A 13,383-nucleotide genomic window follows, 5' to 3' on the forward strand; every position below is an offset into this window, starting at 1 on the left:
TATACCTGCCTCACTGCCCGCACTTGCTCTGGCAGCTTGTTCCATATACCCACCACCCTTTGTGTGAAACGGTTATCCCTCAGGATCCTATTAAATCTTTCCCCTCTCACCTTAAAGCCATGTCCTGTAGTTGTTCATTTTCCTGTCCGGGGAAAAAGATTCAGTGCATTCACCCTATCTATTCCTCTCATGCTTTTATACACCTCTGCAAAGGCCATGTCCCACTTTGGCGATTGTTTAGGTGACTAGGCTGTTGCCACATGGTTGCCGGGGTGTCGCCTTGTATGCTCGTGAGTCGTCTCCTCAGTTGCCCGATGAGTCGCAGCGTCTTTCTGGTCGCCGCTGGAATTTCAAAATGTTCCAAAATATTTGGTGACAGTCAGCGACGTGGGTTTGAGGCCAATGAGCGTAGCTTAACTTTTCCTGACATACGTGTTGTTGTAGGTTCAGGTGACGTAGGTTGTCGCCGATGCTGACTTCAGTGAATTCCATTGTCGTAGTAGCCGGCAGTCGCCTAAAAATGGCCTAAGTGGGACAGGCTTAGTTCAATTGCCGGTTTCCTGGCGACGATGACAGTCGTTGGTAATCGCCTAAAAAATCACCTAGTGGGACAGGCCTGTAAGTCGCGACGATTGGATCGCCGGTTGTCGGTAGCTTGCCGTAGCTTGATGTCGACTAGGCGGTAGGTTGTTGTAGCTTGTCATACACATTGTCGTAGGGGGTCCAGTCGCTGGTTTTTCGGTGAGTTGCTACGACTATGACAGTCGCCGGCAGTCCCCAAACAAATTGCCTAAGTGAGACAGGCCCTTATGGTTACCTCTCCGACTCTTGCGCTGCAAGGAATAAAGTGCTTGCCTGCCCGACCTCTCCCTATATCTTGGGCCCTCAAGTCTTGGCTACATCCTCGGAAATCTTCTCTGCACTCTTTCCAGCTTGATGGCAGCTTTGCTATAGCAGGGTGGCCAAACCTGAACACGGTACTACAAGTGTCTCACCAACTTCTTGTACAACAGTAACATAGCGTTGCAACTTCGATATTCAATTGTTTAAGAACGAACTGCAGATGCTGGAAAATCGAAGGTAGACAAAAATGCTGGAGAAACTCAGCGGGTGCAGCAGCATCTATGGAGTGAAGGAAATAAGCAACGTTTCAGGCCGAACCTTCTTCGGATTGATGGGGGGTGGCGGGGAGAAGATATCGATATTCATTTCCTTGATTGATGAGGATCAACAGTCACTTTCCCTTATAGTCCTAGATACCTCTGCTCTACCTCACTCCCCAATTTGCCACCGTTCACTGTAACAGTCCCTCCCTCATCTGACCTCTCAAAGCAACACCTCTGAAGTTGATTAGCCATTCCTCGTCTCATTAGCCAGGCTAATCAAGATCATGCTGTAATTCACGATCACCGTCTTAACAGTCTACACTACCACCTAGTTCAGTGTCATCCTCACACTAATTAATCATTCCCTTGTACATTCTCATCAAATTGTTGATATAGAGAGCAAACAATAATGGGCCCAACATTTCATCCCTCAGGCACCCTCAGTCGCGATCTCCAGTCCGATAAATAACCTTCCATCACCACCCCCTGCTTCCTACCATCTTGCTAATTCCGTGTCTGGTTAACTAGCTCTCCCTGGATCCCATGCGATCCAATTTTCTCAAGAGGCTTACCATGTAGAGCCTTATCAAAGTCTTTTCTGAAGTCCATGTGGCCCACCTCCACAGACCCACCTTCATCAATCTACTTGGTTACTTGTTCAAGACACGATCTTGGAGAATGGATTAACGAAAGACCCAAAGCTTTTTATACCGACATTAAAGACAAGAGGGTAACCGGGGAGTGGGTAGGACTGCACAAGGATAAAGGAGGGAATTTTGCATGGAGTCTGGGGATGCAGGCGAGGTACTCAACAAGTACTTTGCATCTGTTTTCACCGAGAAGAAGGACAGGGAGGACAGCGACATCAGTGAGGAGAATACTCATGCATTTTGAGATTGAGGAAGAGGAGATGTTGGGGCTCTTGAAGATCATCAAGGTGGATAAATCGCCAGGACCCGTGAAGTTTTAACCCAGGTTATTGGGAGATGCAAGAGAGGAGATTGCATGAATCTTGACAAAGATCTTTGCATCTTCTCCTGCCACAGGTGAGATCTCGGAGGACTGGAGAATAGCTAATGTTGTTCCTTTATTTAAGAAGGGAAGTAGAGAGAATCCATGGAATTAAAGGCCAGTGTGCCTCACGTCAATGGTAGGGAAGCTATTGGAAAGGATTCTTTGTGATAGGATTCACACCCATTTGGAAGAGAATGATTTAATTGTGGACAGTCAGCATGGCTTTGATAACGCCAGGTTGTGTCTTACGAACGATTGAGATTTCTGAGGCGGTGACGAGGGTGAAATATTCATCGAAGATCCCCCTGTGGCTCCTTACATAGATGACTACTTTGGGTTCTGAGGGGCACCGTTCTCTTTCTAGTTACCCTTTTCCCTTTTCCATATGCAGGCTTTACCTGTATTACGTAATAGGCGACTTAAGTAAACTCGCACGTAAGCAATTCCTTAAACCTTTGCTTTATTTACAAGTTGCGTGTCTCGGTAGTCTCGGTAGCAGTGCGCTACTGACATCGCATGAGGCCCTTTCCACAAGTCAATCAGCTGTTCTCACGTGGTCGCCATGGCAGAGCTCCCACATGGTTTCCACCTGGTCTCAGGGTCAAATATAAATGTCTGCGTGCGCAAAAGCATTTCTCTTTCCAACTTACGTAACATTAAGGGCAGCACGGTGGCGTAGCGTTAGAGCTACTGCCTTACAGCGCCAGAGACCGGGTTCGATAATGACTACAGGATCCTCCCGTGACCTGCAAGGTTTTCCCCGAGATCTTCGGTTTCCTCCCACACTCCAAATATGTACAGGTTTGTATGTAAATTGGCTTGGTGTAAAAATTATCCCTAGTGTGTTTGGGGTAGCGTTAATGTGCAGGGATCGGTGCAGACTCGGTGGGCCAAGGGACTGGCTCGAAGGGCCGAATGGCCTACTCCTGCACCTATTGTCTATTGTCTGTTTCTGCGCTGTATCTCGAAAAAAAATCTGACTTGCGCTAGGATCTGCAGAATGTAACCCTTATGCAAGTCAGGAAGTGTCTGTACTGATAAAGTTTCCATAGGTTCTCCTTAATCTGCCAGAGCTATTTCATGGTCCTTTTATGCCTCCTGATTTCCTTCTTAAGTATGCTCCTCATTTCTCTATATTCCTCCAGGGATACACTTGATCCCAGCTTCCTACACCTGACCCATGCCTCCTCCTTTTTCCCGACCAGTGCCTCTGCCTTAATGTTTTTCTCGTACTCATAAGATGTTCCGTTTCCTCTTTTGCCTTGTTTATCCTCTTATGTTCTATCTTTCACATGTCCAGGCTCATAAACTTCAATGTATATTGCTTGCAAATACTTTAACAAAACATTTTTCCCCATCATTTTTTATCTGACCTCTTTCTTCCCATCACAGTCCTTGATGTCTTGTCATTATATTTTCAATGCCCTTTCATTATCTTTTCTGACCTCCCTAAATTATCAGGCCTCAGCAGAAATCTAGGCCTCACCCTCTTACATTCCGCTTCAATAAGTTATGAACAATATTCAGGTGACTTCCACATTACGGCCACTTGGGTAATAGATGTTCACTATTACGGAATTGACAAATCACTACCCAAAATTTGAAATATAGAATTTATCTGAATAAAAGTAAATAAATGAAAACATGTCTTTCTTTTCTACTTGCTTTTCTTGATGCGTGCACAGATGACATGGCTTCACATTGTGGAAAATTGTTGAGATATGGATCCTTTTAGTCGCAGTCATAGAGAGATACAGCATGGAAACAGGTCCTTCGGCCCAACTTGCCCACACCGGCCAACATGACCCAGCTCCACGAGTCCCACCTGCCCGCGTTTGGTCCATATCCCTCCAAACCTATCCTATCCATGTACCTGTTGAACTGTTTCTTAAATGTGAAAAAGTTACCCTTCAGATTCCTATTAAATCTTTTCCCCTTCACCTTAAACGTATGTCCTCCAGTCCTCGATTCACCTACTCTGGGCAAGAGACTCTGTGCATCTACCCAATCTATTCCTCTCATGATTTTAAACACCTCAATACGATCACCCCTCATCCTCCTGCGTTCCATTAAATAGAGACCCAGCCTCCTCAACCTCGCCCTATAGCTCACACCCTCTAGTCCTGGCAACATCCTTATAAATCTTCTCTGTACCTTTTCCAGCTTCACAACATCTTTTCTATAACATGGTGCCCAGAACTGAACACAATAGTCTAAATGTAGCCTCACCAACGTCTTATACAACTGCAATATGATCTCCCAACTTTTACAGTATATTTAATATTTTGACTGATGAAGTTCAATGCTTCAAACACCTTTTTGTCCACCCTATCGACCTGCAACTCGACCTTCAAGGAACCATGCACCTGTACTCCTAGATCCCTCTGCTCTACAACACTACCCAGAGGCCGACCATTTACTGTGTAGGCCCTGCCCATGTTAGACTTCCCAAAATGCAACACCTCACACTTCTCTGTATTAAATTCCATCAACCATTCCTCCGCCCACCTGGCCAATCGATCCAGATCCTGCTGCAAACTCTCACAACCATCTTCACTATCTGCAAAACCACTCACTTTTGCATCATCAGCAAACTTGCTAATCTTACCATGAATGTTCTCATCCAAATCATTGATGTAGATGACAAACAGTAACGGGCCCAGCACTGAACCCCGAGGCACACCACTAGTCACAGGCCTCCAGTCCAAGAAGCAACCTTCGACCATCACTCTCTGCTTCCTTCCATGAAGCCAATTTTCTATCCATTCAACCATCTCTCCTTGGATTCCATGCGATCTAACCTTCCAGAGCAGCCTAGCATGCGAAACCTGTCGGTTCTAGGAATGCAACCCCCTCCCCATAATGTAACCATCACCTGTATAGCATTAGGCTCTGTATTTTCTGCTTTTTTCTGCCCACTTCTTTGGTTAGGTTTTACAGGATTACGGAAAAAGAGCAGAGGTAGATACAGAATACTGGAGTAACTCAGCGGGTCAGGCATCATCTCTGGAGAGAAGGAATGGGTGACGTTTTGGGTCGAGACCTTCTTCAGACTGATAAAGATAATGAGTGATTTGCTCTTCTTTGGTGCTGGCACCAACATGGTGGATTGAATGACCTCATTAGGTAGCATTTCAATTCTATGATTCCAAAAATCTTCATCTCTTCTCCATCCTCTGAATTGTTGATCGACCAGGATCTCTACCTGCCCCTGTTTGATCCTTGTGTCTTTAATGCAACAATCTGTGTCCATAGGTCACTGAGCTTATTGATCACCACATTCATATACATGCATTGCAATTCAGTTATACCATTATATATTTTCCCAAGGAAGCAAAATTAGATAAGAGGCTTTTTTTTGGCCTTTCCACCTTAAAAATGAATGTTACAGTTTGGTCTTGCTCCAGGCAGAACATTATTACCTATGTCAGCCGTAGGTACTCGGGGCATCAGGTACAGTAAGTCTGGATTTTTTTTCAGCATGATGAAAAATGTCCACGAGTAAAAACAATAGCACCAGGTACCTACGGCTGGCGTAACGAGCCGCTACGATATATCCATGGACTCCTACGGACTCGTTACAAACATTCTGCGAGTTTGAAAACTCGGGAGAATTCGTGAATAACTCGGGAAAGTGGGACAGGCCCTTTAGGATCTTACACCAGAGTTCTCCACCCACCCATATCTTCCTCCACTTTGAATCATCGTGTAATCTTTGATGCAGGACAATGAATAATCAGCGACCTGTATTTTATCATTTTGTTGTGTAAAGTACTAAATACATTTTGCAAGATCATGTGCTATGATGCAGTAAATATAGGCTTCAGAAAAAAACAAACTACAAGTTCTGCAATAGATGTCATTTGTCATTATCTTTATGATATTAACTTTAATATTCTAATAGTTGTAATTGAATTGTTGCAGGTGCCAAACTTTGAATTCCTAACAGAAAAATTGCAGTTTTACCAGGCGCAACATAATGAAAGTGTCCGATCAGGATATCTTGATCTCGTCTTCTTCAAAGATGCAATGACACACTTGATGAAGGTGAGTATTTACATAAGCATTTACATAATCGCACACCTCCAGCTTCAGGGACAGTTTCTTCCCAGCTGTTATCAGGCAACTGAACTGTCCTCTCACTAAGTAGAGAGTGGTCCTGATCTCCCAGCTACAGTACCTTATTGGAGACCTTTAACTATCTATAATCGGACTTTAGACTTTAAACACTGTACCATTTATCTTGTATCTGTACATTGTGGATGGCTTGATTGTAATCATGTACAGTCTCTTCACTGTGGATAGCACGCAACAAAAAAGCTTTTCTCTGTACCTCAGTACACGTGACACTAACGAACTAAACCTCTAATCCAAAGCCAAATGACCTCATCCAAGGCTCTCATGCAGGGAAGTAAATAAAGTTCTGGAACATTACATTTTAAAGTATATTGTTGGAAGCTTGTTGTCGTATGAAAAGCTTATCAATACCTAGGATGGTCTACACATGGGTCAATAGGCCAAGTTCAATAGGACAAGTAGAGACTTTGATGCAAATTAAAGGCTTTGCAAACCAAATCCTATTAACTGGACACAAAAAAAGACACAATGTGCTGGAGTAACTCAGAAGGTCAGACAGCATCTCGGGAGGACATGGATGGGTGATGTTTTGGGTCGGGTCAGACTGAGTCTGAAGAAAGGTCCAGACCTGAAACATCAACCATCCATGTTCTCCAGAGGTGCTGCCTGACCTGCTGAGTTACTCCAGCACTTTCTGCCTTCTAATGCATTTACTGATCCTGCTAACCAAATTCGACATCATAACAAGGGTATGATAATGTTCTGGACAAATTATTGGGGTTATGTTCAGAGGCCTGAACATTTGATCTAGAAATATGAATTGGAATCCGTAACCATGTGTATATATATATATATATATAGTCAAATGCAAATAAAAACACTTGTGGCTCATGAATGACCGAAACAGAGAAAATATGGCACTTCACTAGTCTGGATTGTCTGCATTCTGAAATCCAGAGTAATGAGGTTGACTCTTCCCTTTAAAACGACAAAATACTCAGTTCAGAGGGGATTGTGATGAGCTATGTAGGAAGGAAGTGCAGATGCTGGGTTTGCCCAAAGATAGACACAAAATGCTGGAGTAACTCAGTGGGACAGGCAGTTCTTCAGACTGGAAGTCAGGGGTGAGGGAGACACAGATGAAAAAGGATAAGGTGTGTAAACGAGACAACAAAGGGGATGAAGATCAAGGTAAATGTAGAATAGATCATTGTCAGCTAGAAGAAGGTGACAACAAAGCAGAGATAAAATGTGATCAGGAAATAGTCAGGCTGGTCGGAGAACCAGGTGGAGGGATGGAGAGAGAGGGAAAGCAACGGTTACTTGAAGTTAGAGATGTCAATATCCATACCGCTGCCCAAGCGAAATATGAGGTACTGTTCCTCCAATTCGCACTGGGCTTCACTCTGTCCTGGGCCTCATCCATTGTCAGGCCCAGCGCAAATGCATTTTGATGCAATTTGTGTCTATATTGTGATGAGCTATAACTGGCCGAGCCAGCAATTCCCTCATCCTGTGAGTGAAAAAAGTAAAATAATTACTTGGTTTTGTTTTCTTTTATGTTGAGAGTACAATGAAAAACCTGGATTCTTTACACTACAGCTTTGACAAATAAAATACTTTCTTGTCCCTGACACCAAGAAACAAATATTTTACAGATATCTCGTATAATCCGAACCGACTGTGGAAATGCATTGCTGGTCGGAGTTGGTGGTTCTGGAAAACAATGTCTTACAAAGTTGGCATCCTTCATTGCTGGATATAAAATCTTTCAGATCACTTTAACCAGGTATATACAATATTTTCATCATTTACAATTGGTAAATAATATGTAACTTATCCTCAGCAGCATTCCTGCAAAATCATGAAATGGTGTTTGGCCCACTCCACAAACATTCTGTACTTAACTATTTTCACACTTCCAAACGCATTCATTAATAAGCTTGTTCAGACGCTATTCTATCTTTTCCACCATTTCCCCCGCCTGTTCTCCCATTATCACAACACTCACTTTGCTGCTTTGGATCCTGGTTAAGCAATTGCTCAGTGTTAATATTCTCACACACAGCCAGCCTCACCATCATCTGAGGAAGATCTCGACCCGAAACCTCACCCATTCCTTCTCTCCAGAGATGCTGCCTGTCCCGCTGAGTTACTCCAGCATTTTGTGTCCGCTAGCATTCATTCTTGGTTTCCACTTTATCACGGGCATTCCCTTTGTACTGCCCACCTCTCTTTTCTCTGCAATTGAATACTATTTGGTTTTTAACTTCTCTTATTCAAGAATGAGGAAGTTTGCCAGCTGTTATATCGGGTCTCAATGAGATCCTGCCTGGAGTATTGTGTAGAGTTTTGTTTCCTTACCTAAGGAATCATGGCAGCAATGATTCACTAACTAGTTCCAGCAAGGCAAGGTTTGGTATATAAGGAGAGTTTTAATAGATGGTGGGTGTATTCATAGTCATACAACACAGAAACAGGCCCTTCAGCCTGCATCCATGCAAGGCACTGTACACCTGTCTCTTCAAATCCCATTTCTTAGCTTCTGATTGAAGGGCGGCAAGATGGGACAGCGGTAGAGCTGCTGCCTTACAGCGCATGCAGCACTAGAGACCCGCGTCCCATCCCGACTACGGGTGCTGTCTGTACATAGTTTGTACGTTCTCCCCATGACCACGTGGGTTTTCTCCGGGATCTTCGTTTTTTCCCCGCACTCCAGATTTCCCACACTCCAGGTTAGGAGGTTAATTGGCTTGGTGTAATTGTAATTGTCCCTAGTGTGTGTAGGATAGTGTGCGGGGAACGCTGGTCGGTGTGGACTCGATGGGCCGAAGGGACTGTCTCCGTGCTGTATCTATAAAACTAAAGCTAAAAAACTGAAGAAAATCCTCACGTCTCTTCTTCCATCCTTAAATCTATACCCTCTTGTGTCTTTGCTAAGGGTGAAAGGTTCTCATTATTTACCCTGTCTCTGCCCTCATCATTTTGTGTACCTGATCTAATCCCCACTCAACCTTTCCACTTCAAGGAAAGCAAATCCAACTAACCCTGTCTCTCCTTATAGTGAAACCTCAGGCAACACTGATGAATCTCCTCTGCACCCTCTCCATGTAATCACCTCCTTCATATATTGGAATGACCAGAGTTGCATATAGTAGCCAAACTGTGACTTAACTGAGTTTTTATGAAGTTGTGCCATAATCTCCTTCTATTCTGCGCCTCAACAAATGAAGGCAAATATCCCATATGACCTGTTCACACCGTATCTACCTGTGCTGCTACCTTCATTGGCCACGAATACCATTGCTTAGAATCATAGTCCTTAGTTTAGTTTAGTTTAGAGATACAGCGCGGAAACAGGTCCTTCCGCCCACTGAGCCCACACCGACCAGCGATCCCCACACATTGACACTATCCGTCACACACTAGGGACAATTTTAAACCTACCAAGCCAATTTACCTACATACCTGTACATCTTTGAAGTGTGGGAGGAAATCAAAGATCTCGGAGAAAACCCACACGGTCACAGGAAGAATGTACAAACAGAATCACCTGTAGTCGGGATCAAACCCAGGTCGCCGGGGCTGCAAGCACTGTAAGGCAACAACTCTACCACTGCGCCAACGTGCCACTTAGCTTCAACCAGAAGCTAAGAGTCATACAGTATGGAAACAAGCCATCTACGCTAGTCCCATTTGCTTATTTAAACCATATCCTCTAAATCTTTTTTGTGCATGCACCTGCCCAAATGTCGTTTAAGTGTCACCATTTCATCTGGCTGCTTGTTCCATATACCTACCATCCTCTGCGAGTCCCTATTGAATCTTTTCCCTCTCAACTTAAATCTATGCCCTCCAGTTCTTGATTCCCAACTCTGGGAAGGAGACTGTGTCCATTCAGCCTATCTATGGCCCTTGTGATTTTATACACCTTCATAAGATCGGCGCTTAGTCTCCTCTGTGCCCAGGAATGAATCCTAGCCTGTGTGAGACTTAGTGAGTATTTTCAGCATTTTCTGACAGTATGTTGGAGGTTCAACATTTTAAGTATTTTGTTTGTAGCCTCTTTCAGCTGCTGTTTTGTCTTCCCAGTGCCTCTTTCCCATTTTATACTTTATGGAGACTCCAGCAGACCATAGTGATGCTTACAACATGGTCAAGATTATATTGGAGGAGGACGTCCTCAAGTGTGACACATCAAGTGATCCTCAGCCCTCTGCTCTGAATTCCTTCTGTCAAACCCAACCTTAAGCAACTATCCTAACGAAGGGTCTCTAGCTGAAACGTCACCCATTCCTTCTATCCAGAGAGTTTACTCCAGCATGTCGTGCCTTGTACCAATCTCATTTTTGAGTGTACTCAGGCTGCTGCACAAATGCCCATTGTTGTCCTTGTTATATTATTATTTCATTTCATTTTTCAGAGCTTATAATGCCACCAATTTGATGGATGATTTAAAGATACTGTACAGAACAGCTGGAGCAGATGGGAAAGGCATCACCTTCATCTTCACTGATAATGATATCAAGGAAGAGTCTTTTCTTGAGTATCTCAACAATGTGCTCTCTTCTGGAGAGGTATGTGTTATTTTAAAGCACTTATTTTTTACTTTAGTTTAGAGATACAGCACAGAAGCAGGTCCTTTGGCCCATCGAGTCCGTGCCGACCAGCGACCCAGGCACTATCATACACACACTAGGGACAATTTACATTTACACCAAGCCAATTAACCTCCAAACCTGTACGTCTTTGGAGTGTGGGAGGAAGGCGAAGATCTTGGAGAAAACCTACGCGGTCACGGGGAGAATGTACAAACTCCGTACAGACAGCACCCGTAGTCAGGATCGAACCCTGGTCTCTGGCGCTGTGAGGCATCAACTCTACCGCTGCGTTACTGTGCCGTCCACGAGAGACATGTTGAGACACATATTTAGGATCAGAAATAGGCCAGTTAGGTGTGCCCCACCGTGCGATATGATATGCCCCTGGTCTCATTGGCAACAGCGATAAAGTTACACTGACAGAAACAGGTCCTTCAGCTCAATTTGTCAATGCTGACCAAGATTCCACATTAAAGCTAGTCCCACTTGCCCATGTTTAGCCCATGTCCCTCAAAACATGTACCTGTCCAAATGTCTTTTAAATGTTGTTCTTGTACCTCCCTGGCAGCTCATTCCATATCCTCACCACCCTCTTTGTGAAAACGTCACCTTTCATGTAATCTATTAAATCTTTACCTTCTCACCTTAATCCTATGCCATCTAGTTCTTGATTTCCCTACCCTGGGAAAAAGACTATGTATACTGAATGCCCCTCATGATGTTAGACACCTCTTTAAGGTCACCCCTCGGTCTCCTGCACTCTACAGGATAAATTCCTAGCCTGCCTAACCTCTCCCTAAAACTCATGCCCTCTAGTCCTAGAGATTGTTGTAAATCTTCTCTACTTACTGGCATCTTTCCAATAGTAGGGAGACCAAAACTGAACACAATACTCCAAGTCCAGGTTAACCTACGTCTTGTACAATTTAACATCATGTCCCACCACACTCAATTCCCCAACTGATGAAGGCAGGCATGCGAAAAGCATTATGACGACTCTGTTGTTACCCCTGTGTGTGTGTGTGTGTGTGTGTGTGTGTGTGTGTGTGTGTGTGTGTGTGTGTGTGTGTGTGTGTGTGTGTGTGTGTGTGTGTGTGTGTGTGTGTGTGTGTGTGTGTGTGTGCGCAATCCCTCCTTGTTTGTGGCAGGTAAGACGCATCGGCAATCTCAGACTTGCCACAGCCAATCATTCTTGACCTCATAGGAGGCTCTGGCTGTCTCGGGCCACAGCTCAGTCTTGACCACAAGGTGGTTTCTCCCAATGGCTCAGTCTTCCTCCAAACCTGCAGCAGGGGAACACAGCTAGCTGGGAAGCATCTCTCCCCCTCCCCCTCCCTCTCTCCTCATCTTCCCCCCTCACTCCTCCCCTCGTCCCCTTGATCCCCTTGATCCCCCTCACCCCTTTACCTCCCCACCTCCCCTTCACCCCCACACCCCTCCCCCCCCCCCACCTCCCACCGCGGGGAGACTTGATAGAAGTATATAAAATTATAAGAGGCAAAGATAGGGTGGGCAGACAGAATCTTTTCCCTGGATGGAAAATCAAATATTCAAGGACATAGCTTTAAGGTGGTGAGGGGACAAAGTTTAAAAGAGGTGCACGGGGCAAGGTTTATCCACAGAGGGTGGTGGGTGCCTGGAACGCATTGCCGGGGGTGGTGGTTGAAGCAGATACGTTGGTGCCCTGTAAAAGACTTTTGGGTAGGCGTATGTATATGGAGGGGATGAAGGGATATGGGTGATGTGCAGATAAATGAGTGGTTGTCTGTTTTCTGTATCAAAGATAATTAATTTGATTAGGAACACGATACCAAAACCGTGGTGACACACCCACCACCATATTACAAAATCATCAAATTATTCAGACACTAAATTCCAAACAACAGCGTTACAAATGTACTAAATAACTACTATATAACTATGTCCCTCTCTAACACCACCCGGACGCAGACATAACCTCAGTAAAGGGGCAAGCATCCAGCTCGGGCAAAGCCCTCTTCCGTCTGGCGCCATGACTCGCAGATGGCCAGCTTGGCCAGGCCTAGGAGCAACCGAACCAGGACATCTTCGGCCCTGCCCACTCCCTAGATCCCGTCACCAGTCCTTCGGTCACTGACAGCAGAGCCACTCCTCCCCTTGCGGATCCTAGGTGCAGTGGCGGTGCTCCTTGCCTTCCGGACCCTGGCTACAAGTGACGCTCTACTGGTCCCTCTACCCTCAACAGGAACAACGCTGCTCTTGGTCTTGGCGTCCTTCTCCAGCAAGTCCAAGAAGGACCTGAGCTGACGCCGGTCGTTCCTGAGTGATTGACTTAGCATCATGTTCAGCACAGACATTATGTACTGGAGGATCTGTTCTTTTGCTGTATTATTCTGTTCTATTGTACTCGCTGTTGTGTATCGGACATTGTAAATAACTGAAGCCTTACACCATGATAAAGGTCCAAAGACTTTATTAACAACATAGCAAATATGACTTCACACTTGCACATCTCTCTAATTCTAAAAGGGAACAGGCAGGGAGGATTAATGTCAAAGCTAGTGGGCGTAACTACAAAAGCATGACTCATAACATGAGTGACACTA

The 13,383-nt window shown here is 44.8% G+C and overlaps 1 protein-coding gene across 1 annotated transcript in view; it reads left to right on the top strand.

Annotated features, from left to right (window-relative positions):
- Positions 1 to 13,383, top strand: part of LOC116972889 (dynein heavy chain 8, axonemal-like) — a 574,435-nt gene that overhangs the window by 409,452 nt on the left and 151,600 nt on the right. Inside the window, exons 65-67 of the mRNA XM_033020476.1 lie at positions 6,045 to 6,167; positions 7,856 to 7,986; positions 10,621 to 10,774. Of these exons, the coding sequence (XP_032876367.1) occupies positions 6,045 to 6,167; positions 7,856 to 7,986; positions 10,621 to 10,774 (408 nt within the window). The remainder of the gene's footprint in view (positions 1 to 6,044; positions 6,168 to 7,855; positions 7,987 to 10,620; positions 10,775 to 13,383) is intronic.

This window comes from Amblyraja radiata, chromosome 5 (genome assembly GCF_010909765.2).
Source record: "Amblyraja radiata isolate CabotCenter1 chromosome 5, sAmbRad1.1.pri, whole genome shotgun sequence".
NCBI classification, from domain to species: Eukaryota; Metazoa; Chordata; class Chondrichthyes; order Rajiformes; family Rajidae; genus Amblyraja; species Amblyraja radiata.